This window comes from Cetorhinus maximus, chromosome 13 (genome assembly GCF_964194155.1).
Source record: "Cetorhinus maximus chromosome 13, sCetMax3.hap1.1, whole genome shotgun sequence".
Lineage (NCBI taxonomy): Eukaryota > Metazoa > Chordata > Chondrichthyes > Lamniformes > Cetorhinidae > Cetorhinus > Cetorhinus maximus.
The window spans coordinates 24,767,977-24,795,796 of NC_135891.1; the positions used below are offsets into that span (position 1 = coordinate 24,767,977).

General features: G+C 41.7%; 1 protein-coding gene across 5 annotated transcripts in view; it reads left to right on the forward strand.

Moving 5' to 3' along the window:
* Positions 1-27,820, forward strand: part of ptprt (protein tyrosine phosphatase receptor type T) — a 1,450,199-nt gene that overhangs the window by 951,520 nt on the left and 470,859 nt on the right. For all 5 annotated transcript variants that reach the window (XM_078555116.1, XM_078555118.1, XM_078555117.1 and 2 more), the window contains exons 9-10: positions 5,199-5,308; positions 12,499-12,700. In XM_078555116.1, the coding sequence (XP_078411242.1) occupies positions 5,199-5,308; positions 12,499-12,700 (312 nt within the window). The remainder of the gene's footprint in view (positions 1-5,198; positions 5,309-12,498; positions 12,701-27,820) is intronic.

Here is a 27,820-nt window from a genome sequence, read left to right on the forward strand (position 1 = left end):
ATATGGCATTATTAACACCATCAGGATATTTAGACTAGTTGACCTCTCAAAAACCTGGCTGGCTCTGGCAACCCCGGAATTCCATAGAGCTTCCAGTATTTTTAAGAGAATAATACTATTTAGGCATCTGGCATTAACAGATAATGGCTCTGAAGCTCCTTGGGTAGAGGCAGGGGGTGTCCACTGATCTTCTGCCATAATTCTGGTTGAAGCCCAACACAATCAGGGCACCTCTGCCGTTTCTGGGAGTTTCTGCGTTAACTTGTGAGGGGCAGAACTTGCATCGTTCCATTACATGGAAAATGATGGACAGGGAGCAGTGACAGGAGCAGGCACTGAGCCTCATTAGCTGGCAGTTCCTACTTCCGCACCTCAGTTGAGACTCAGCTTCCAGGTGAAGGTGATGCACCCAGTGAAGAGAAGCGTACTAACCACCATCGCATGTATATGCAGTGTGGCCTGGGGAACCTAGTTTAAAAAATAATTATCAATATTTTGTTTTCAAAGTGATTGCTGCCCATGGTTAAGTTCTATCTTTCAGCTGTTGGAGAATAGCTCAGGAATGGAGCTGGTTTTGTACATCTCAGTCCCGGGAATAGGATTTAATGGCCTCTCCCACTGATTTCCCATTGCCAGAATCCTTCAGAACCAAGATAATCATTTCATTGATCATTTTATTTTTGAAGTAACAGCCTTGGCTCTGGGAGTAGCACTCTCACCTCTCAGTCACAGGGTTGTGGGTTAAAGCCCCTCCTCCTGTAACTTGGGCACATAATCTAGACTGACACTTCTGCACAGGAGCCCTTGGGCCTTTATTGGGTTTCTTCTCTACCCTCAGAGTGGCATGGAGCAGCTTTTCCAGGCCTTTGTTGGCATGGATATTGCTAATATTCCTTTGCATATAACATTCCTTTGCCCTATCCATGCTGATGACCTTGCTCCCAGAATGGGATCTGTGTCAAGCTACCTGAGCAGCTGGCACCAGTATAGCTGTACTACCTGGAATTTCATTCCACTTGCTCTTATGTTTGGCTATAAATATTCATATACTGCATTTTTGTGAAAGCTGTTACATGAAAACATAGTACACAACTCCCTCAATTGTTTATATTGAGAGTGGGGAGAAGAATATAATAATTGTGGTCACTTTAAAAATTCAATGTGGTAGGTACAGGAACTGTGTGTTTTAAAGAAGACAGTTAGAGGTGAATTTGCACTTTTACCACAGGACTGAAAACAGTGAATTGGCCCCCAGTTAATACTCTGCCCAATTTGCATTTCCACTGATAGAAAGGAAGATTGACAGGTATTAAACCTCATGTCTCCCCATTACCCACCCCCCACCACCTAGAGGTATAAGTGAAAATTCGCACTCCCACACCCACCACTGCCCCCCCCCTCCTCCCAACCCTGGATACATAATCTCAAAGGCCAACCTAGGTGAGGAAGAAAATTATTGAAATAGTAAATTAAATGTTGGACTTGTGCCAGTTTGATGACTTGCAGGTTAGCACTAACAGATGGCTGTGTCTTCCTATATTGCTTGTACAAATTAATGCTCTTTCTTTGTCAATAACTTTGTCGGTGTCACAAGTCTTGCCGACTACCTGCCACACAGTGGGTCATTCCTATTTCCGAGTTATCTTTGCTCTATTTATTGGGCATCACCCTTTTAATTACAGTTTTTTTTCCTGCACTGTATAAATGTCATGAATAATTTAGCTATAGTTTGTGTAATGTCAAATTCATTAACAAGCATTTGAATAAATTAAATGAAAATACCACACTCAGAAGACTCCTCCCAGCAAGTGGGTCAGTAATATTTTAGAATTTAACTGAATATCTTATCAAACAGCACTTAACTAATCTGACATTGGGAATACAATGAAATTACTTGTAGATGTATCGTGATGGATCTGTTACTAATGGGCACAGGATATTGAAACACGTGGGCAAACATGCCAGTGAAACACACATTGGGGATTTTAAACCTATCCACACAGTGGAAGCTGGGAGGAAGGCCAATTAAAATGTCCTGAGTCACTTCCAAGTGATGGAAAGCCACCCAAACCTACTGAAATTAAAGATGCTTAGGGTTCTAATTCACACATGCTATTTGAAATACAAGCAGGAGTAGGCCATTTGGCCCCTCAAGCCTGCCCCTCTATTCAATAAGAGCATGAGCAGAATTTAGCCCTCGATGGGCGAGTGGGCAGCCGACCCCCACCGCCGAAACGGGGCCCGCTGCCATTTTGAGTGGGCTACTGCCTAGAGGATCCTTAACTACGATATCTCTTATTAATCCTACCTCATTACACTTTACTAGATCTAAAAAAGCCTGTTCCTGGGTAGGTTCTGCAATGTATTGCTCTAAGAAACAATCCCTGATGCACTGTACAAATTCGTCTTTTGTTATCCCTGCCAATCTGATTTGTCCAGTCAATATGCAGATTAAAATCACCAATGACAATTGTAGTGCCCTTCTTACATGCCTCCATTATTTCCCGATTTATACTTTGTCCTACAGTGAGGCAACTCTTCAGGGGCCCGTAGACGACTCCACCTGTGACTTCTTCCCCTTGCTATTCCTTATTTCCACCCAAACTGATTCCACATCACGATCTATTGCATCTTCACCACCGCACTGATACCTTCCTTTATTAACAAAGCTACCCCACCTCCTTTTCCTTTTTGCCTATTTTTCCAGAACGTCGAATACCCTTGAATATTGAGTTCCCAATCTTGGTCACCCTGCAACCACGTCTCTTTAATAGCTATTTGATGATATTCATTTATTTCTATTTGTGCTGTCAAATCATCTATCTTGTTATAAATGCTGCGTGCATTGAAATAAAGAACCTTAAGCTTTGACTTTTTACCATTATTACTCATTCTGGTTCTAATTTCTGCTGCACTCTTCTGTTTATATTTTCTGTCCCTTCCTGTCACACTTTAATAATCGTGCGCCTCTTCACTGCCTTGTACCTCTGGCTCTATCGTTTCTTTTTGATTTTTTAAACTTCCCTTCAATTGCACCCTCGTCCCAACTAATTAGTTTAAAGCCCCGTCCACAACCCTAGTTACATAATTCGCCAGGTCACTGGTCCCAGCATGGTTCAAATGAAGCCCGCCCAACATTACAGCTCTGGTCTTCCCCAGCACTGGTGCCAGTGCCCCATGAATTGGAACCCAATTTGCATGTGGCTCACATAGTAATCTGGAGATTGTTACCTTTGTGGTTCTGCTTTATCATTTAGCCCCAAGCTGCTCGTAGTCCCTCAACAGAACCTCTTTCCTAATCCTACCTATGTCGTTGGTCCCTAAGTGGATCATGAAACTAGATCCTTCCCCTCCCACTCCAAGTTCCGCTCCAGCCCAGAAGCGATGTTGTCCTTAACTTTGGCACCAAGTAGGCAACACAGCCTTCAGGACCCTGTGTTTGCTGCAGAGAACAGTATCTATTCCCTTAACTATGCTATCGCCTATTACTACTACATTTCTCTTTTCTCCCCCCATTTGAACAGTGCTCTGTGCCACAGTGCTGTGGTCAGTTTGCGCATCTTCCCTGCAGTCTGTGCCCTCAATCACACTGGGAGCAACAACCTCATACCTATCGACAAAGACACTCGCTGAGGCTCCTCCAAAGCTAAATTCTGGATCCCCAAACCTGCCTCACTTGTAATCATACCCTCCTGACCCTGACCACGGTCCAAATTTGATGTAATTAATCTAATGGATGTGACTGTCTCCTGAAACACAGTGTCCAGGTAATTCTCCCCCTCCCTGATGTGTCGCAGTGTCCACAGCTCGGACTCCAGCTCATCAACCCTGAGCCAAAGTTCCTCGAGCAGCCAACACTTGCTGCAGATGTGGTCACTGTGAATTGTACTGGCATCCACCAGCTTCCACATACTACAGGTAACACATCGTCTGCTCAGCCATCCCTATTCTATTTAATTAATTAATTTGGATGTTAAATATTTTAAAAATGAATTTCTTAACTGTATTCTTCAGCTGTAATAACGTCTCCTGATTTAAACCACTTGGTCAATCAAAACAGACACAAAAGAGATACCCACCAATCACCTACCTTTTTTCCTTTGACGTCGCATTTTGGTTCTGACAGGTAAAAACAAGTTGAAGGGGCTCTCTGCCGCTGGTTTTTATCTCCCACCACCGCTGCCCTTCTCACGCAGATCCGCTCTCCAAGCGCTCTCCTTAAACCTCTCGTGCTCTTTATCAACTCCCGGCTCCTCTCGTGCTCTTTATCAACTCCCGGATCCCCTTGCACTCGGTTCATCAGGCCCCAACAGCAATTTTAACTGGACTTAGCAGGGGAGCTGCCATGGCTTTCTTAACCAGGTACATGCCAACATAAAATTCTTTGAGAGATTTTGTTACATAAGTTTCGTTTGTCCGTGTGTCCAAGGACTCCCAACTTTATGATGGCCGGCAGCTGCTTTCCACCTATAGCCTGCCTACCCAACACAGAAAATGGACCCAGCAACATGCTAATGATGCTCAGCAGTTAAGTTTGCTGTAGCTTGATACTATAATGGTGGTGGATGCAGCAAACAAACTTGAAACCAAGGGTTTGCCACCAGAAATTTGCTGGCAGTTAATATCTGCCCCCCACCCCTACACTCCCAGCTATAGTTCTCAATAGAAATGCAAGCATTATAGCATTTAACAGGTAAAGTTATATTTTTTTTTTCAAAGGCTTTATGCTCCCTATTGGTGAATGAAACTGATCACAATCACAAAATCAGAGAGTTACAAATTAATTAATGACAAAAAATTATTTTCATGGACTTTTGTTCTTTGTATAGATAGATACTTTGTGCCATTGTAATTGACAGTTGTAAGGCAGGTCAGTTTGTGACTTTTTATGACTGATAACAGGTACCTATGCTTAAAGATCATTTTACAATTTCTCATCACACTGCTGGTTGTCTAGTTAAGATTCATACCCTGACATTCATTTAGGTATTCAATAAGCTATGCAAAACAGCTTAAAGGATGGACTCTTGGGACAGACCCAAAGGGATCGACTACAAATGAGTATGAATACATATTAGAGACTATTATAACTGGAAAGGGCTTCAGATCCTCAGGAGTCATTTTCATGTTTATTGAAGCTTTTTTTTGTGTTCTCTACTAATCCTGTTACCCTTTATTATTAAATTTCTGCCTAACAGTGCCTGATCTGGTGCCCTTGGAATCAATTCAAGGAGGTCCATTTGAGGAGAAGATATATCTACAGTGGAAGCCACCAAACGAAACTAATGGAATAATTACCCTCTATGAGGTAAAGCAACATATAGCTATCAATCATTCTTTTTCTGCCTCTTGGTTTTTTGATACCCTGTAATTGTAGGAAAGCACTTTTAGAGCACTGGAAGGATTGAAGAATGTATGCAAAGGAATGGCATTTATCATTGTAAACACTGGACCGTAGCACTACCTGATAACAGAGCTAACTAAATCTGGATTATTATTGAAACATATACCTTTGTTCCATTGGATATATATATAAGATATTTGCATTTGATTATGATTCATGCAGATTTTCTAGTTACAGCTCAGCACGAATGATACCAATGAGATAGTTTTGATTTGATCTAGAATTAACACTGTAATCTTCAGTTCCACAGTAACTAATAGTACTGATGGAAACAACGTTGAACCCTGAAGCACAGGGGTAAATTTTTAATGCTAAACTTTATATTGCAGAATACACATATTACTTTCAAAGTTAAAAATAGGTAATTAGGAAGCTGTGTTCTTTCCTTTAAGGAGAAAAGAATTCTAATTTTCAGGAATTATTTCAAAATTTTCAAAAAGCTGGTAAAAATAGAAATAAGAGTTACAAAAGACATGCTCAGTGGAAAACTACACAGTAGAATAAAACATTCTCAGGCTAAATTAGATAGCCTTGAAAATAGACAATGCTTGATTAACCTGCACCATTGATTGAAATGCGGGCAGCACACCAACTCCGTGCTGTCTGCTCTTTAGTCTGATTTCTGTGTGCAGGAAGTGCTTACCATGTTATTCATTGGCTGCACACATCATTAGGGGACCCAAAATCATTACTTCCTGGCACCATTTCAAGCCAATTTGCACCTCTTGAAGGGGAAGCATTTTGTGGTTAGAGCAGGTGTTATTGAGTTATGCAAGAAGTTGACCAGGGAAACAGTGAAGAATGGCACAATGTGGGAGACAGTGTGCTCCAGGTTTTTGGATGTTGCACATGAGGCCTTGGTGGAGCAGGTGGAGAGGAGGAGAGATGTCTGTATCTGCAAGGGTCCAGCACACTTAGAAGGCAACAGGAGAAGATAGTTGTGGAGGTAAATGCCAGGAGTTAAGCCCCTAGAACCTGGATGCACTGCTGTAAGAAGTTCAATGACCTCACTTGAGTGGTCAAGGTCAGTGAATGCACCTAAAATGCCATATCCTACCAATTGTGCCAGCAACCTCAGCCACTGCTCAATTTTTGTGGTTGCTTTTTCATTTTAACACTGTGATCAAGTAGACACTATGACGGTCAATGACCAAAGGAAGGTGAGGTATGGAGCTGTTGGTTAATGAGGAATTGTGTTTGTGGTTACTGGTGTCACACTCAGCTGAATTCTTTAGCGGCAACTCTGGCAGAAAGGGGTTATCTTTCCTTTTGCTCATTCTCCTACTCCTCAGTCCCTCACTGCAAGGGCAACCCCTCAGGATGGCATGATTGTGAAGGGTGTAACAGATCACCACAAATCTTGACACCCTCTTTGCCAGGTACTGTAGGGCTCCTCCGGAGTGGTCCACACAACAGAAGCATTAGGCTGGATTTAACACAGCCCTGCCAATGGACATGAAGATGAGGTGGCTCATTAAATCCAGCAGGGGGACTGCCTGCCACCTCCCCACCCATTTAAGGGCCTCATTCTGTTGCCACCGGGATTTAACCGACAGTGGGAGAGGCCCATGCCAAGTGGCCAGCAAGGCAAGGTTTCCTTCTGCAAGCTGGTGGTGGCGGGGGTTCCCGCTTTAATGGGCCCATCAGAAGGCACCCCCCACCCACCCAACAAGATGTAATCCCCCCACGTTTCTCTCCACCCATGGTCTCTCAAACCCCAGCCCTGCTTTACCCTAGCTGGGACCTGCCAGCTTGGTACCCAGCAAGATTTCCAACCACTGACCCAAATCGATCCAGTGCTGCACACCTCTGTCTCAAAGTTCTGGAGAGCTTCTGGCTTCTGTCCAATTAGGACACCCTGACCTAGATGGGTGGAATTCCTGCCTCCAGCCTATTAACAGCCAGGGGTGGGGAATCTAGCACCCTGTATAATTCAGCCCATTGTTTCAACAATGGACTGCTCTATCTCATTTTGTGTAGCAACATGGTTTTCATTGTATGTATGCTGTGCATGTGTGCATGAGTTGTGCACTGGTGTCATGAGCCATGTCATCAGTGGATAGACTTTGTCACCCAAAGCCACAGTTTGGTGATGGCTCAAATGCAGCTGGCATAGTGAACTGCCACAGAATAAAGGCAATATGACTGTTGCCAGGATACTAGCACTGACCTGCATGTTCAGTTGTCTATAGTCGCTCACCAGCTGGACAGTGAGGGCGTGAAGTACCTTTCAGTTCCAGTATATGGTAGATTTGACATGCAGTGCCTGTAAAGCAACGTGTGTGCAATCCGTGGCACCCTGTATCCCTTCCTGCTCCTACCAATCCACCCAGGGATGTTAGATGCCAAATGTACCCATTGGCCCTATTTGTTCTCTTGTCAAATTAATTGTTCATTATGAGCAATCTGAATTAAAATGTTGATCATCCTTTAGTTTACTTTTAAATGCTGTCACAGCCTCTGTAGGCAAGTACCTAACCACAAGGACCTTTGACTTAGCAGTATTGTAATCGATTACACTCTTAGAAAAATAGCATGCTCATTCCGCCTGCTGGTCTTTGCTAAGAGGGAATGAAATATAGTTAGCTCTTTCTGAATAGAGCCTCAGTAACCTCCTTTACACAACAGTGTGAGATGTTATAAACATCTCCAGCTCCTGCTTGGAAGGATTCAACTGCAATGCAGTCCTTGCCCAACTCTGAGGTTGCAGCCATAGTTGCAGTAAGTGACAAATTTCAATGAGAACATTCTTTTGAAGCACACACATTGCACCTTGCTGAAATTCAGCTAAGAGAATTAACCCCTGAAAACCCCGAGTGGATATGACCTGCTGCTGAGGGTCCTTCTCTTCCTTCTCCTCCTCCCTCTTCCAGCAGCTTATCCTACTCTCCATGGCCTCTGTTCATTCTTCCAGGCAAGCTATATTCCAAGGGGAATGACTGCTTGCTACTGCACGCATGTCTTGGAGCAACTGGTTTGCTCTGAAGTCTTGAAATCAATAAAATGCCTTTCAGCACCTGGCACACCACTCCCTGTAAACCATTGCAACTTGAGAGAACTATGGAATGCACCAAGTGCTTGTCTAATCATAGCACCAACCAGGAGAAAACAACCAGCAACTAAATAAATAGCTGATGATAACTTTAAATAGCCCTGGTGGTGTGTGTGGGAGTTGGGGGGGTGTGGTCTTTCTGCTCCTTAAACCCTGTTCAGTTATGAGAGTTAAGAGGGGGCATTGGTTGGAGCATTGACCTCCAAAACTAATTTTTTAATTCGTACACGGGATGTAACTTGAGCATTGCCGGCAAAGCCAGCATTTGTTGCCCATCCCTAATTGCTCTTGAGAAGGAGCAAACAAAATGACCATTTCTGACAACAGCAATATCCCACTGAAAATACAGAGGTAAATAACTAGCTCAACTGTACTTGCTGCTGTTGGTTAAGGGAAGAATGTTGGTCAGAGCGTAGTTCAATCAAACAGGTAGAATAATATAGATTGGGATTTTCCGGCCCCACCATGGCCATGGGGGATGCGGCAGGCTAGCCAAAAGTCCATTGACTTTCTGTGGGATTGGAAAATCCCAGCCATAGTTTAATCAGAATCCTTAACTGGTGTTATTACCTTTTTTCTGATTGAAGCAATGGGAAACTAATTTTCACGCCGACATGGAGGACCCCCCACACCGCCTTAGCAAAAATGCTGTGGGGGCCCGGATCAGGAAGTCCCACGCCCAAACCTGGCCACCACCATTTTCGTGGTTGGGGGGAAGGGGAGGGTCACACTTTACACATCCGTGGCTCACAGAGGCAACTGCACATTTTAAAGTGCAGTTGCCTTCAGGCTGACCTGATTTTGGCCAGTGCACTTTATACCTGGTAGGAGAAAGTCTAAAGTTAACAGAGTTATTTGGAGAGGTAAGGTACCCTAATGGATATGGTCCCAGGACACCTTTTGGAGAGGTAAGGTGATGCTTGGAATTGTTAAAATTTGACATGAATGGGTGTAAAAAGTGGATAAACTCATTGAAACTATCAAGCTCATTGGAACTGCCAAATAGGACTATCAAAGGGCCCTGTAAAGCTGTCAAGGGATTTAAATATCCTGTCTTTTTAATATATGAGAAAACTGCAGTTTAAAATCAATCAGTGCTTGCCATTTCACTCTGTCTGTTGACATAAACCTGAGGGCTAGCATTATACGATTAGTGTTGCATGACTGAATTCACAACCTTCCATTATCACAGTAGGGTGCCTGTCAGTTTGATTGACAGCTTCAAGTGATTATGAAGTCTTTGAAGTGGAACTATTAATATAGATGCTTGTTCTTGTAAGGGGTTAAATATTTGAAGGGAGGTAAATGGGGTGAATGTTTTTATATCAATAAGAGTGTTTTTTTTTAAATAACAAATTCATCAATAGACATTTAAAAACATTATTCAATCTCAGCATGGGTTCTGAGGTCTGCCCATGGCAAATACTGGGTGAGTTGGCATGGAGGCTGTCAGGGCAAAGGGTGGTGTGTGGGGGGCATGGTTTGGCACTGAGTTGGCATTGGGGCTATAAAGGTCCATAGGGATGGGTGGAGAGGCATAGGTTGGCATAGAGGCTATAAAGGACCATGGGGATTGGGTGGGGGGCAAAGGTTGGCATGGAGGATATGAGGGGCCATGCAGAGTGGGTGGGGGCCATGAGGTGGCATGAATTGGCATGGAAGAGGCAGAGGGAATATTTGTGGAGGGTGAGGGGATGTGAGTGGGTGAGCACTAGGGCTGTTTTTTTGTTTTATTGGGTTTTTTTTTGTAGCTGGGACAAAGTGCTGCATCACCGAGTCCGGCCTTTGCCCAGCCCACCTCCGCACCCGGTAACTCCTGTGCTGCCTCCGGACTGTTTCCGGGGTGGGCAGGCACCACCCTCATTACACCCCGCACCCCTCACAGCTCCCCCCCACCCCGGAATGAAAATAGGAACTTTTGGGGCAGTTTTTCAGGAGTCAGGATCACAGAGCCGGGAATTCTCCTGACTACATTCCCGACATGGGAGCGAAAATTCATGCCATTGTGTTCAAAAGGATTCTTTCTGTTGAACAAAGTGACTTGATATCAATCGACAAACACTGATGGTATTCACTCCAATAATAAAGCAAAACTCTTAAAGTTTTGTTTTAAGTCATCTGCTTTTTCTTGTACTGTGCCGAATGAAGTATTAAAACCTATTTAAACTGACTTTATTTAAAAGAACCAATAAATAATTTTTCAATATGTTTCATTATTAATTTTGTGGTCATGATGGTGAACAAGGATAATGCTAAGAAATGCAACATCATCCCACTTCAGTTACCGAGTTCCATATCAAACCCTCCCAAGTCAGAAATAGTACAATTAATTGCAAACCTCACTTCTGTCGATTCCAACCATTGACATCAGGCCCGACTTCAAACCAGACCCCTGATTGAACTCATGTACCATTTTCTAATTTCCATACCTATGGCCCCTTTGAGTGTGATTGCCAATTGAGTGTGAAAAGATGTCAGTTGGTTTTGGTTTTGGGCTGTGCCTTTGCCCTTTAGGAATTGGACAGAAAGTAGCAAAACTCAATTCACATTGTACCATTACAGCCAATTCGGAACACACAATGCAGAACCTGGCCTCTCACACAGATAACACATATTCTAAACTAGGCAAATAACATTACTTGTTTCATAGCTTATCTTGAATAATTTATGTTTTGTGAAAAATGAAAACATATTTGGATGGAAGCAATGTGAGAAATAGAAAGGTATAAAATATCGAATCTGGCTTTGTCTTCAGAGAAACTAATACTATTCTTTGCATGGTAATATTTCATACATATATTCCTTGTAAAATATCCTATGATTTATATGCACCATGACATTTTACTTCAAGAATCAACATGAGTGAGTGTGACATTTACTTCCAGCAACTGATATACCAGCAGTGTTTTTTTTTCAAAGAACACTTCTAGACTATAGACATACAGAAATTTGTCACGTTATAATTTATACTTTCATTACAGTACTTTTATGTTTCATGTTTTTTATTCCATAAATATTGATGGACAAATGAAAGCATTTGTTTGCTGTGTTGCAGTTTTCAGTGCACTCTCTAGGACATTACATCTCAATATAATGTTCTCTTTTGCGAAGTACCATATCAGAAATCATGCCGTGATATCCTGTCAGAGGGGAATAAATATTTAGCTTCTTGAGGCTAGAAAATCAACGACAAGGGAAGCAATACATTTATATAGTAAATACACACTATCTGTCCTGTTATTAATAACAGTACTAGGATTCTGCACATCTACTTTTGAAAGTATGAATCTTTATATTTAATGTTATCGTCGTATTTTTTGTACAGATTTCAGATAGTTTCTGTATGTCATTACCATAAAATATCATTATATTTCTCATTTACTCCGAGCATACCAAACTCTTTTTTTATTGACAATACATCCCTCCCAAAAAAATGTATTCTTGTTACAGTGTGTTTGATTTAAAGATAAAATGCTGCACATTTGCCTTTAAAAGTGATTCAATTTTTACCATCTGATGAAATTATGGCTGAGATTCTGTGTGGTGATGTGGTAAGCCTGTTGAGCAAAGCAACCTCTGAATTGTGTTGATTTTCAGTAAGTTGAAATGAGAATGTGGCGATACATCAAGAAGAACGCAAAAAGATGCTATGTTTTCACAAATTAACACGTTCAATTTTTTTTACCATATGAAGGAAAGCAAGTTATGAGGAGGAAATGCAAGTTATAATAACTTGACAGCTCATTTGAAATTGCAGTCAGTGATTAAGTTTAGAGAGAAGCTCACGTAAAAATAATTCACTATTAAATAAATCATAGGCCTTGTCTTTCAGTGTCTGGATGTCACTTGAGCTGATGTGAATGGCAACTGTAATGGGCCCATTCACTAGCAGTTAAGTTTCTTTACACACACCATGGACCGGATGGAAATAGTAGATTTGGTGCCAGTGCTTCAGAGCTCTCCAAATAGCAAATGGACCATTACAAAAATTTTATTTGTGTAATCCGCAGTTTATAAAAGTGACTTTTGTTTGTTTTTTTAGATAACCTACAAGGCTGCTGGTTCCTTTGACCCTAATGTGGAACTATCTAGCCAAAGAGGGAGGGTGTTCAAACAACGAAATGAGACACACCACTTGTTTGTTGGGCTTTACCCAGGAACAACGTACTCTTTCACAATAAGAGCGAGCACAGTGAAAGGATTTGGGCTGCCAGTTACCACCCGTATTACGACAAAAATTTCAGGTAAAAATAAAAATGAAACCATAATATTGTGCCCCTCTAATTTAAGGGTAAAAGAAAAGAGCCCGTTGTTGTATATAAATATTTTTAATGCATTTGAGTGCATGTCAAAGTAGGTTAATAATTCGTAGATGCTTCTGCATTCAATTAAGAGGATTGGCAATCTGAATGCTAAGAGGGGGAAACATGTCCTTAACATGCTCTGCCTTATGTAGCAGAATGGATTGAAAGATGGCTACAAAACAGAAAGAGAGTGTAGGAGTTAAGGAATGTTCGTCAGTCTGGTGGGAAGTGGTATCCCACAGAGTTCCATGTTGTGGACACTGTTGTATACATATACATAAATGCATTGGACTCAAGAATTGGAGATTGGTGTCAACATTTACTGATTATACCAATTTGGGAAGACATAGCTAATAATGTAAAACAAAAACAGAAAATGCTGGAAACGCTCAGCAGGTTTGACAGCATCCGTGGAGAGAGCAACAGAGTTGACGTTTCGAGTCCATATGACCCTTCTTCAGAGCCGAAGAAGGGTCATACGGACTCGAAACGTAAAGCCTGTTTCTCTCTCCACAGATGCTGCCAGACCTGCTGAGTTTTTCCAGCATTTTCTGTTTTTGTTTCAGATTTCCAGTATCTGCAGTATTTTGCTTTTATCGTAGCCAATAATGTGAAGTATAGGCAAGATTTAGGAAAGTCTGTATAGGCTTGCACAGTGGGCAGATATATCAAATGAATTTCGATATAATGCATTGTGAGGTGGTTAATTTTGATAGGAAAACTAAGGACGCCACTTATTATCCATTTTTCAAATGTGGCGTTAAACTGAGGTCCCTTCTAACCTCTCAAGTGGACATGAAAGATTCCATGGTACTATTTCAAAGCAAAATAGTGGAGTTATCCCCTGTGTCCTGGCCAACATTCATCCTTCAATCATCATCACAAAAATAGATTATCTGGCCATTGTCACCTTGCTATTTGTGGCAGTTTGCTGTACACAAATTGGCTGCTGCCTTTCCTGCATCACAACAGTGACTATTCTTCAAAAGTGCTGCAAAGCACTTTGGAACATCCTGTGGTTATGAAAGGTGCTATATAAGTGCAAGTCTTTTTTTTAATTCCTTGAAGGGTAAGAAATTGAGGAGTAAGAACAAAGACCTGAAAATATATGTGCATAAATTACTAAAGTAGAGATTTAGGGTTCTTTTAAGACCTGTTTCTATGCTGTAGAATTCTATAATATAGTTTCTTGCTTAGCTTTCCACACAGAGCTGTTATGCTCTCACTACAGCCATGGTTGGTAGGAATTTCCTAAGAAAAGCGTAAAGAATGAAAATGTTGTTCTGAACTCCACTTAGCAAATAAGAAGAACAAATCTTGCATTTACATCACAACATAGCAAGCACCTGGCATCCAAAGAATTATCTTTGAAACACAGTCACATTGTTATAAAGGAAAATGAAACAGCCAGTTTGCACACAGCAACTGAGATGAACGGTCAGTTAGTTATGGTGCTGGTTGAAGAAGGAATGCTGGTCAAGACATCAGGGAAATTTGCTGTTGTTCTTCACACAAGCATTGAGATATTTTATATCCACCTGAACAAGCAGAAGTGACCTTGATTTTTCATACCTCATTCTGAAAATGCAACACTGCATTGAAACATCAACCTAGGTTAGTGCTCAGGTCCTGGGGTGGGACTTGAGCCCATAATCTTTTAACTCAGTGCTGAAGGTGCTTCAGCTAAGACACTAGCTCAAATGTGACAAAGATTTTAGCAGAGGGTTCCTACATGATGAGAAAATGGTGTATACTGCAGGGAGAGGAGAATTTACTATTATGGGAGAAATAATGTAGAAAAAAAGAGATTAATATGGATAAGCAACAAAATGTGATGAATCAAAGCAAGTTCTTCCAAGGGATTTAAACTTAAATATTTCCTTAAAATATCAGAATAGATATTGTCATGCATCAAATTTAATTCCAATTTTGATATTATTTAACTTAAAATAATTTCATTATAAACTTTGAATCATCCATTCAATTTGAACCATTGCAGTAATGGTGCTCACAGACATTCTTTTAAAAGTAGTAATTGTAAAATTTATACTTCAAATAGATCTCTGGCAATTATAGACAAGAGTATATCATATTATAAACAGTTGTAGAACAGTAATAACTTTGTAGAATAATGTGCATTGATTAGAGATTCATACAGCATGTTGACCTGACAATCCTAAGGGACCATACAGCATAAAACTGACCTTTCAATTTTTTTAAATGTAGAACAACTCGAAAACAACTGGCATAATATGCAACTTCCCCCTTCTGTACATAAGAACGTAGATGCGCTCAAACCTTCAGCTCAGACTTTACCGTTGTTTCAATTGATTGGATATGCATTACGCCATTGCCTTTTATCATGAAAAATGACATGCTGCTGTGGGTATACAGGAGCAACATACTGTTAATCAGTTTGCTGTGAATGGATGCCAAATAAACCTTATTTGAAAGTTTGCAACAAGCTGCAGATATTCCATTCTTTGAATGGATAGCTACAATTAATACCAGCAAATATTAAGCTGCAGAAGTGACCTACAAAGATGTACTTACTATTCATCTCTACAGTGACAGATTGAAAATCTACTAGAGAATTCCATAGAAAAATGGCTGACTTGCATTCTCAGTCAGAGATAGAGCAGACACATTAAAAGGAATTGCTCTTCCTGCAGCACTATGCTCAAACGAGCTTATAGTTGGCCCAAGAAAAAGTGACAGTGCCCTTGAAAGGGTGCCTGTATCCTCATTTCCATACTTCTTTAAGCATGAAAGAAACAAAATGCCCAAATTTCTACAGAACACAGGCCTGCTGAATGATATGAAGATGATTATCTTTACATATCTCTGCTGTGGATGCCCTTGAAAGAAGAGGCATATTCAGCTACAGCAGTGAAACTACATCAAAATGACTTCTAACATAAGGATAGTTAAATACATCTCAAGGCGATTAAAAATAAACAGCCACCTCTGTCATACATACACAATTTTTTTTTTATTGGCAAGCTGAGATACACCACAAGGAAATACATTGTTAGGAAAGAGCAGTTATTTTTGACAGTCTGTCACCATGAAATTGTGACTGTGATGAATCTAAGGGTCTTATCCCAGGCACAATGCAGTTTAATATACAAAAATAAGGAGCTTTCACTCAGGCATGAATTCTAGACATCTCCGCTTGCACCACTCACACGCATTAAAAGAGAGAGAAACAGACCTGCTGAGTTTTTCCAGCATTTTGTGTTTTTATTTCAGATTTCCAACATCTGCAACATTTTGCTTTTATTTATCACATTAAAATAGGCATCGCTCTCAGTGACCATTTAGGCAATGGCTTCAGTAGTTTATCTTTCATTTTAAAGTTGCCAATTTTGGCCCCTTGCACAATGAACTGTAGAAAATGGTAGATGTGAGCAGCAGCAGGATTAGGTGACAGTTATAAAGATGTTGCCACATGACTCTCATCTGTAATACCCATTCACACTGGAACAACAAGGTGCAAGGTTACCATACAGATGCCTAGCTAGACAACTGATTAGTAAGAGCTCCACACCAAAAACACTGAAGTGCCACATGGAAGATGTTAGCTCTGCTGTGCTTGGACCATTATGAAAAAAAATGTGAGGTCCCTTGCATCCTGGAATAACTCTGACTGCTTGACAATTTGAATAAACACAGTCTGTCAGAGGAGTTATTGTATTTCAGTTTCCCTTTTAATGAAGTTCCATAGTGGCCAGAGGTGAAAGTTCCTTAGTATCCATTTTTATGAGGAGGAAGTGGAAGGCCAGGCCCCAACTAAAGGTTTTATACTCTTCTTTCTTGGCGACTGAGTTTAGTATTCCATCAAACTGGTGCATCCTTCTTTAAGCCTGTTGAAGTCTTTTATCTCTGCCTGAAAAAAAAATGCTTTAGTTTTAGTTGACACCATATATTGTGGTACCACCGTTACTTAACATAGATTAGGGAAGGAAGGGGAGATGGTCATGTGAGAGGCTTCAACACAATTAGTCAATCTCTAACGGCCAAAGGTATTTCAATGGGGCAACTCTTGTTCCACTTGGCTGAGTAAAAGACCAACCTTAGCCTGCAGTACATAAAATCAATTTTTCTTATGAAAACTCAGCTTATACACACTACATATCAATTGCTTGCTGGTTTCGCAAAAGTCATTTTTCTCTCTCTAACCTTCTTAAAATCTATTAGCATTATTAGCATAACTCAAGATTAATCTTCACATTCCTAAATGATTTAAATTGTGTTGCCAGTAAACTGCAAAGGTTGTTAGGAGCTATGGGGAATGATACAATGCAGGGATGGTTAAACTCACTTGTCTCACCCAAGCCCCGATAAACTAGCCCTCAAAACCCAGACAACACCATTCAGATTTCACCTTTATATCTTCTTTGCTGATTTGCTTGGTTTAAATTTTACAAACCTGAACATTTAGAAAAGGTTGCACTTTGTGCAGTTCCATTGCCAGTGATTAATCCTAAATTAACTCGCAGAAATCTGTTCGTACCAGCTACTGAAATGATATGCAAATTAATGGGAACATGCATTTAAAATTTACAGATTTAATTTTCAGACTTGGCTTTTCAGGGCCAGCCTCATCCACAGAAGTAATTAGTTATTTGTGAAATAACAACTTGCCAACGGGCTTCTAGCCATCAGAAGCGCCTATCAGAAATTTTGGCATGTGTTGTGCACTATTTTCAGCCCATTAATTTAAATTATTGGGAAACTGTATGTGGCATCCACCTAAGTTTCCAATCTGCATTTTCAATGGGCAAGTTTCAGCACCAGGAACGAAAAGTCAAAATATTATGCCTAATTGTAGCAAACATCATACACATCTATGGAGCCCAAATATCTTGGACACTGTAAATGTAGTGAAGTATGAATCCATCCATTAACTTAGGCATCCATTCCTTCCACCACTGTCGTACTGTGACTGTAATGTGCACTATCCATACTGCGGCAATTTGTCAAGGCTTCTACAACATCACTGGGATAACATCCTGGAACACCTACCTAAGGCATAGTGGGTGTGTACCTTCACCAAATGAACAGTTCAAGAAATGGCCTCATCACCATGTTCTCAAGGGCAGTTAGAGATGGGCAATAAATGCTGTTTTTGTCATTAACACCATATCCCAAAAATGTAACAAATCCCTAATGTGTGATATTACCACACTCGACCATTACAATGTAAATGGAAATTGAAGCCCATAGGCAAGTTAAGAAATTATTTTTTTAAATAATAAGCTACTTCCATGGATAATTAGTATTAAATATGTTAGCTTATAATTTGTCTAATATTTAGGTGTATGATCTCTTGCACATCACCATTCCTTTAATGTTTATTGCTGTAAAAACTGAAGACACAGCAACATTATGAATGCTAATTGATGTGGGATTTTGATATTTGCATGGTTAATGGAAAGGAAATTGAGCTAAGAGAAAGCAATTTGTCAAATACTATTATCAAGGTATAATTTTATTACTGCTTAGAACATTGATTGGATTAACATCTTGTGGATTATTGTAATCTCATTAAAATATACGGTAGTGTTATTTTTATTTGTAGTAAAATTTCCAAATATTGGATGCTGTGAATTAGCAACAAGAACAGCTTGTATTTATTCTACACATTTAGCATAGGAAAGCACCCCAAGTTGCTTCATGGGAGCGTTATCAAGCAAAAGTTGCGACTTTAAGATCCATGATGGAAATTGTTGGCCGGAACACGCGCATTTTCAAAGTGGAACCCTATATTTAATATGCAAATTAGGTTCCTGTGGCCATTTGTAAGACCCTGATGCAAATTTGAGGCACCAATGGACAGAGCATGCACCATGCAGACTCCATTTATTGGTGCTAGGCATTGAATGATCTAACCAAAAGCCATAGCTGTCACTTTAGGAGTGGAATTGTCCCAGATTTGCACTAAGTACAGTAGCAGGCGGGGAAAAGGACGTTTTACCTGCTGGAAGCAATGGTGGCTTTTCACGCCGTATCATCCCAATCCGGCCTCATTAATCATGCACTCTTGGGAAACACGCTGTTTTGATGGCGGGTGGGCTCCGATTCGCCCGCCATGCCATCACCTTGCCATGCACCATATTTAAAGTGCACTCATGCCCACGCCTCTCAGTGCTTCCAGCCCAGGACTGCTGCAAAGAAGACATGGTCCCGAAAGGTGAGAAGACTGCAGTCCCTGGTTTAGTGACCTTTTGGACGCCGTGGAGGCCCAATATGATGTCCTCTACCCCCGCTCTGGCCACAAGATGGGCAGCAACATTACCACTCCGGCTTGGTAGGCGATGGCAGTGGTGATCAATGCCAATGCTGCTTGAATGCAGATAGATGATGAATGATCTCATCCATGCTGCCAGGGTAAGGCAACCATCTCATCACTCTAAACTCACACACTGAAGCCCATCACACATTCACTGGCATCTCTCACTGCCAGCTCATGGGACATTGCCACTCACTCTCTCCCACAGACCCTCACATCTCCATTTGGCCTCCTCAGCTGTCATCAACTTGAGGCCACTTGCACAGATCAACTTGTACCCCCGCACACACCCTGGGATACCCCGCTTCCTTAGCACAGCCCTTGCCCTGCAGCCTCTTCCTTTGCCTGAGGTCACTTCTCCCCCTTCTCCAAGCAAGGCCTAGCCCTACAGCTGTTGAAAAGCCACCCTTGCCTTATGGTTGGTCTGATAGGTAGAGACCTGCGTGTGAGCCGCCTGGAAATTGATGTGGTGCTGATGACTGTGTGCTGCCTGGGGCAAACTAACCTCGAAATCCCGAGCGAAGTGCAGCTCACCAGGTGCACCTGGCTTATGTACAGTTGTGAAACACGCTGGCGTGATGATCCAGCGTGTGGGGCTGATTCTGACCAGCTGGGCTTATAATGATATTCAGATATATTACAATGAGGTTCCCGACATCCGACAGTGGGAAATGTGGCCCACCATTAACGGTCAAAGCGGACGATTGCAAACTGGTTTCACAATGTTGTGTAACCGATTTTTGGCCTTCTCGCCATATTGTCCGACAAAGGCACCCGATGCCAGCGGGCATGGAAAATTCCACCCACAAGGCACTCTGGAAACAGGTAAGTAAATATTTTGTGCATGATATTTGTGGTGCCAGGAGGAACATGAATACTCCTACTTTTGCCACAGGAACCTGCTGGCTTGCTATTGGCATGGCTGTGCCACCACATACCCTCCACCCACTCCACCATAGCACCACTTCCTGTGATCTTTTTTCCCCTATCTTTGGGCAGAATTTTATGCCGGTGGGATTTTACCGTCCTGCCGAAGTCGATGAACATTTGAGCGGCTCGCCACATTTTACTGCCCCGCCCCCACCATAATGGGGCTGTAAAATTCCGCCCATAAGATGGAATCTCCTGCTCCACTCGGTGCCTGTTAGCACTAGTTGAGCAATTTGTAACTCACTAGCTTTATTCAAATGAGGCTCAGCCCACTGCCTACCCACTGTCTCTCTAAAGTCAACTTTGGTCCCTTTACATATTCATCTTACATTTCCAGTATTTACAGACTTTTTCTTGTCACATGATGATAAGTTTTTTTATAACATGAAGTAATTATGTATGTTCTGCTACTGTTCTGTGACAATTCCTCAAGATGCAAAACAAAAGAGGGGAAAAAAAACACAATTTAATTGATTTATCATTCGCTGAAATTCTAAATATAGAACTTACAAAGAAAAAAATTGCCTAGGAGTGACTGTTGTGATGTTAAGCAGGAATGCTGACTATATTCATAATACATCCCAATTAGTTATTTTAACAGCAGTTATCCAATTTTTTTTAGGCAAGTTAGCAGCTCAGTTAAAACATTTGACAGAGATGTCATACAAAAATGTTATGGTATCACAGTAATTTCTAGGCTAATGTTGCCTAATTGGCATGAGGAAATGTCCTTGCTTTAGATTGTTGTGATATTTCACTGGGTAAACTTGCCCCTCAAACAATAGCTGTTGCTTTGTTGAAGTACATTCGATTGTCTTGTTCTCCTCATTCATGTTCCTGTAGAAGAGCATTCGCGAAAGTGTGATATTGGCTAATCATTCCAGTTTACCCAACTCATGAATTTAAGAATTGAGCCACTCTTTTTGAGTTAAGATAATACTGATAGCTATGACCTTTGATATTTAATGATGAATGATGACCCTGCGTAGAAGATGATAACACAGTTAGAATAATTTATTTAACTTTTAATGAAATGCAAAGTTGTTCTTGGATACCACAATCTAAGGTAAGCAAATCAGGTTCTGCTAACTGGAAAAGGTTGATGGTTTTCTTAATAAGATTGATTATATCTTTTTTCCTGTGGAGTCAACCACTTGGAGAAAATTGACGTCAAATCAATTTGTGTCACTTGGTAACCCTTTATTCAAGGGATAAGCTGTATTGTTTGGCTTGAGAACAATTTAAAAGTATTGTTCATATTGTTCAATGAAAGAAAATGCAACAAATGCAAGGAATATTCAATTGGGTTTACCTGGCGTGGGATGGCCAAAGCTAGGGGGATTTACTGAAAGTTGAAGCATTTTATTACATGGAAAGCAAAAAGATTTTCATTACTAGCTATCTAATAAAAATATAACCTTCCAATTATCGCTTCCTGTACTACCTTCCTGTACATCTACCTGTAAATTTGAAAATCAGATATATAGGTCCTAACTAAATCAGGACAAATGTCCACAATAAGGATCATGTTAATTTACTATGCCATGAATGTTCAAATAACCGAATGGACCCTCTGCTCTTTTGATTTGCCTTTTATTGGGCAATCTCTGTTCCACCACTGGAGAGCCATCTCTGTGCTCTGGAACTCTTAAACCTCCTGCCTTGCTGCTTCTCTTCATAATTTCATAAAGCCTTTTCAAAATTTATCAAGCAGTTGGTTACCTGACAAACTCATCAATGCCTTCAATAACCTCTTTTCTTCTTCAGTAAAGAACCTTGGGATATTTGCTAATGCACTGACTACCTAAATGCAAGTCATTGTGAATGCATTCCTATTGTTTCCACCAATCAGAAAGCAAATTAAGGTAGCTTTGGCTTGGTTTGTTTTCTGGACACTTCTTGATGGGATAGATAAAATGCCTTACTCTCAGTGCCACTCATTTACATAGGCTGAATAAATTAAATTCCATTTTTAATAGTTGAGAATCAATGCTTTCTTTCAACTGGTATTTTGAGGGTCACATTCCACAATGCTGCCAGTTGTAATCGGTACATTGATTTATTTAAATTACACAGATCAAAACAAAAATCTATTAAATAGGGTTCCAGAATTTTCCAAAATGCTCAGCAGTATTTTTGGGATTGTATTCTCTGCTTCTATACATATTTCTATGGAAACTGTAATCCCCACAACCTTACTCATTGAAAATTGATGGCACACATTTAAACATTAAACTATGCAGAATCAAATTACAAGAAATTACCTTGACAGAAGGATCGTGGCTGAACAGATTGTGGCCTAAACTCTACTTCCCTGCCTGCCCGCCTCTCCCCCGCCCACCCCCCCAGCAGCCCCCATAACCCTTGACTCCATTGTAGATCAAAAACCTATCTAACCCAGTCTTGAATATATTCAATGACCCTGCTCCCCTATTCTCTGGAAAAGAGAATTCCACATACTAATGATCCTCTGAGAGAAGAAATCCAGCACCACCCCCCCCCGCCCCCCTCATTTATGCCTTAAATTGGGAGACCTCTTATTTTTAAACTATGTCCCATTCTAGATTTTCCCCATAAGGGGAAAGTTCCTCTTGGTCTCTACCCTGTAAAGCCGCCTCAGAATCTTACACGTTCCAATAAGATCACCTCTCATTTTTCTAACTTCCAATGAGTACAGGCCCAACATGCTCAACCTCTCCTCATAAAAGAACGCCCTCATCCCAGGAATCAGCTGAGTGAACTTTCTCTGAACTAATGCAAATATTTCGCTCCTTAAGCAAGGAGAACAAAACTGTATACGGTATTTTAGGTGTGCCGTCTCCAATGCCCTGTACAACTTTAGCAAGACTTCCTTACTTTTATACTCCACCCTCTTTGCAATAAAGGCCAACATTCTGTTTGCCTTCCTAACTACTTGCTGTACCTGGATATCAATTTTTTGTAATGCATATACGAGTGCACGCAGGTCCCTCTGTACTGCAGCATTCGGCAGTCTCTCTCCATTTAAATGATATTCTGCTTTTCTATTCAGGTAAGGAAATAGCAGGATGTGCAGATGATTTTTAATTTTACAGAGAAATTTCTAGCAATGGTTCAAATATTTGGACGTGCATTCAAACCACAAATGGGGTAAATTGGGTTTCAGTTGAAAGTCACTACGGGTTACAAATTCTTTGTGAACTTCATCCTTTTCAAACACAGAATTTCCATTCCCTGGGGTGGTCCTACCCCGAACTTACCTCAGAAGATGTGGTGTGGGACCCCTAGGAGTCTCCACGCATGGCCTGCAGGGGAATTGCCCGGGAAGTTTAAACTTCTGTTGGGCAATTACCCTGCACCGAGAACCATCCAATATTCCGATTTAAATTGGTGACTTTGGACGGTTCTGACTCTGTTAGCAGAATATTTACCTTGGAAAAGTTAGAAGGATTAAAACCACTTCTATCTCCTGGGTAAGTATAGTACTAAACACACCCCTGACCCTCCCAACTACACCCCTCAACTACCCTCACACACTCTTGACTACACCCTGGCTACGCTCCCAACCACCCCCCAAACACCCTACTGCCCTCCTGACCCTCCTCCCGAACACCTGAATGCCCCAACCCCTCTGACCACCCAACACCCCACCGACCACCAACTTTCTCTGACCACCCAAACCCCCTTACCTCTGACCACCCCGATACCCACTTCTCCCAACCACCCAACACCCCACCCACAACCGCCCAACCCCACCAGACCACCCGACCCCCACCCTGAGCAGCAGACACCCCCCCGACCATCCAACCCCTCCCCATCTGACCACCTCTTCCCAAGCCTCCCCTCAACCACATAACCATCTCCCCCGCCAACCAACCGAACACACCGCCGACCACTCTACCTCTTCACCCACCTACCTCACACACCTTCAGTCTGGCTTCGCAAAGTGGCTAGTGCCGTAAAAAGGGTATGTGGCTTCACTTCCCATGACACTGACACCCTGCACAGGACAGAGTCTGGAGCTGGTGCTTCACTGCACCTTTCTCACCAAGCCCCAGCTGGATGTCGGAGTGAGAAATCTTCACCTCCAGACTAAGGAAAGTAAAAAAGGAGCGTAATGGCAATCTGGCAGTCTTTTCCACTCTACAGAAGTCATGGCCCATAATTTATACTATGAGGAAGTGTTTTGCCTGAAGTTCAGAAGCTATCTGTAGCTAATTGTAACTCCGGCTTAAAATTTGCTGCCAGTGTAATGGTGAGGCTAATAGTGCTCCCCTTTATTTAGGCATGAATGCCACAGCAGCTTCAGGCAAGGGGAAATCCACGACTAAACAGAGAAATAAAAAATTTGCTGTCAGTCACATGCCACTCTGATATTCATTTTGCAAAAACAGTATCCGGCTGTCTGGCTCCCCATTCAAATGGATTGAGCAGTTTGAGGTTCCTGTGTTTGCACTCCGGATAGAAAGGCCCGAATTTTTGCTCCCACAGTGGATAGCATGAGTCAGGAGATTTCCCAGCTTACCCCACCCACACAGGGAGAAACTCTCCTAAATGGCGGGATCTACATTCCGGGGGTGGACGGGGTATGAAATTGGGCCCACTCTCCCCGATGCAGATTGGAGGTGGCCACAGAGGCTGCCAAGTGCCAAGGCGGGCTGTTTAAAAGACCTATGTTTCTTGGAACTTCATCCCCAGTTGTTTGTTTACATTTTAGACCCTCTAGCCCTCACTCCTCACCCCCTCACTCTCCCTCACCCATTCCATATGCCCCACTCATCTCAACTCATGCCCAACCATGGCAACCCATCCAGCACCCTTGGCCCTTACTCCCACCATGCCAACTCATGAAGTACCCACCATGTTGAGATGAAATAAGAGAAAGGTCTAAATATCTATTGCAGCCTTCACTATAATACAAAAATACTCTCATTCATGGAAGCACATTCAAAATCTTTACAACTCATCAATTGCTGAATCCCATATAAAAGCAGACTCCTATTCATAACCACATCAAATACATCTAATCCTTTACTAACCTCTTTGAGTTGTCCATCAAACTATGAACTTAAAGACCATCTGCTGAGATAATTGTAGGTTGTGGATAGCAGCCAAGCATTCATAAGGAGCCTAAAATAAAAGCAAAATACTGCAAATGTTGGAATTCTGAAATAGAAACAGAAAATGCTGGAAAAACTAAGCAGGCCTGGCAGCATATGTGGAGAGAGAAACAGCTACAGACTTGAAACATTAACTCTGTTTCTCTCTCCACAGATGCTGCCAAACCTGCTGAGTTTTCCCAGCATTTTTCTGTTTTTAATTCACAAGGAGCCCTTAGGGTAATGTCAACAAACATCTATTGTAACTGCTAGAACAGAGGGCTTGTTTTACCTCTCACTGACAGAGACAACTTTTTTTTATTTCTCTAAGGGGCTGGGGACTAAATAACTTGACATCATGGCAGTTCTTATCTGCACTTCAAGAGCATTTGCATCTACTCTGAAATTCTGTGACTCCCACACTGCAAGTCAAGGCCTCTGCTACAGTGAAAATGGGATCTGTTTGAACTCAGCACTGAGCTCAAATGGCCTTACTGAGTTTGGGTTTCCTCATGTGTTTGGGCTTCCCCTACTAGCAAAAATAGGGTCTGTCAGAAAGAGAGCTTCTGAATCTAGATCCCACCCGGTATTTTGGAAAGCCTGCAGAGTTTCCACAACTTTGCAAAAATCAGGGTCAATGTAAATTTGCAACAGAAGGTGAGGTCAAGTCATTTTAAGTCCTAATATCCATTTAATGACACATTAATTGCTGCAATTACCAGCGCCTATCTGCTACCGAAACCTAATCATTATAAGTGTGGACTCTCAGTTCTTCAGGTCTTAATTGATGTTGAGATTTTAAAAATAACTGCTTTTTTAACTTTCTCTTTGTGTCCTTTATTCATCCCTCTCAATCCAATCTTCTTTCTCTTGATAGTTCTTTCTGTACCATTTGACATTCTAACTTACATTTCCTTGTTGACTGAAAAAGTTGTTTAAGGAAGTGAGTGTCACTGGTTAAGCCATCATTTATTTCCCATACTTTCTAATTGTATTTTAATTGTATTTAATTGTAGACAAGTGGTTGGCATTAACTGAAGTTTAACTTGAGAACATACTAAAAACATGCATTGAAATAGCAGTGGGGTTGAGTTGAGGGCGGTGTGCTCGTAATTTTTAATTCCAGAAGTAAATGTCAGATTAAGTAAAGATTGGCTCCAGTACCATCCCTCACCAACTGGCCTTCTGCATTATAATATCCCTAATTGCCTTTGAGAAGGTGGTGGTGAGTCACCTCCTTGAACCGCTGCAGTTCTTCTGGTGCAGGTGCACCCACAATGCTATGAGGCAGGGAATTCCAGGATGTTGACACAATGACACTGAAGGAGACATGATATAGTTGTGGGATACAGAGGGGAACTTGCAGGGGGTGGTGTTCTCATGTGTCAGCTGCCCTTGTCCTTCTAGGTGGTAGAGGGTTTGGGACCTGCTGTTGAAGGATCCTTAGCAAATTGCAGCAGTGCATCTTTTAGAAGGCACTGTGCGCTGGTAGTAGAGGGAGTGAATCTTTAAGATGAATGATAGGCTGCCAATCAAAGGGGCTGCTTTGTCCTGGATGGTGTCAAGCTTCTTGAGTGTTGTTGGAGCAGCACTCACCCAGTCTAGTGGAGAGTATTTCATCACACTCCTGGCTTATGTTACGATATCCGACTTACCCTCTCATTGGGCAGAGGCCAGAAACTCCAAGCCTTGACAGATCCCGGGAGTTTCTGTGAATGTATGGACTGGGAGTGGGAGGTGCATGGGCAATCTGGCTTTTTGTAGTTCTTTGGGTCAAGAGCAGGCCCATTGTGCATATGTACAAAGGAAACAGCACAAAACCCACATTATGTGACCAGGAGCAGAGGGCCATTTCTGAGAATAGTCCCAGGCAAGGGACAGGGAGAGGTCCCAGTTAGGAAGAAAGAGAGAGGAGCAGAGAAAGAGAATCCAAGCAGAAAAAGTGCTGCGGTTGGCAGACTTTAAGTAATGGGGCTCAGGAGGAGCCCTGAAGATCTAAGGGGGCAGCAGAAGGTTGTTGACTCTGCACCCGCTAGGGTGAAGGTAACCCTTTGGAGCAGTAGTATTCTGCGTGACACAGACGAAAAACTGAAGTTGCACTTGGAAATCCAGGGGAAAGGAGTCTTGGGAGATGAGATTGAAACCCTGCGAGGTGGGCTGTCATTGAAGCCATCTGAGTTGGAGTGACTTTTAGAGAGAATTCCAAGGTGAGATCTTTGAAGGTGAAGGCTGAAATCCCCCGTGAGAGAGGCAGAGTTTCAACTAGATTGGATGACTCACATTTAACTGACACCTGGGTGGGTTGTTGAGAAATCCATGGAATCTGTTTTTTACGCATCTGCCATTTATTGTGCAGTGTGGTGTGTTCAACCACAGTTTGCCTGTTAATTCACATGTACTTCTTATCAACCCTGAATGTTAGAGTCTAAGATAGATATGGTAAATTGTTTTATCTTTCTGACCTTGTATAGTAAAGTTCATTTTATTTGTTCAAAAGGAGTGGAATCTTATGGTTTTAATCCCTTAGTAAGTGGCTTGGATCTCAAACTTTGTCTACTTCAAACAAAAAGTTACTGGTCCCTAACCAGATCATGGCAAATACTTGGGGAATCTGGTTCAAGATCATAACACTTGCTAGATGGTGAACACGCTATCAGACGTACTCCTCCTGGCTCCACATAGATTTGAAAAAAAAATGTTACGTTTGCAATAACAATGAAGAGTTAGGCTGCAATCAGAGCCTGATTTTTGCGCTTG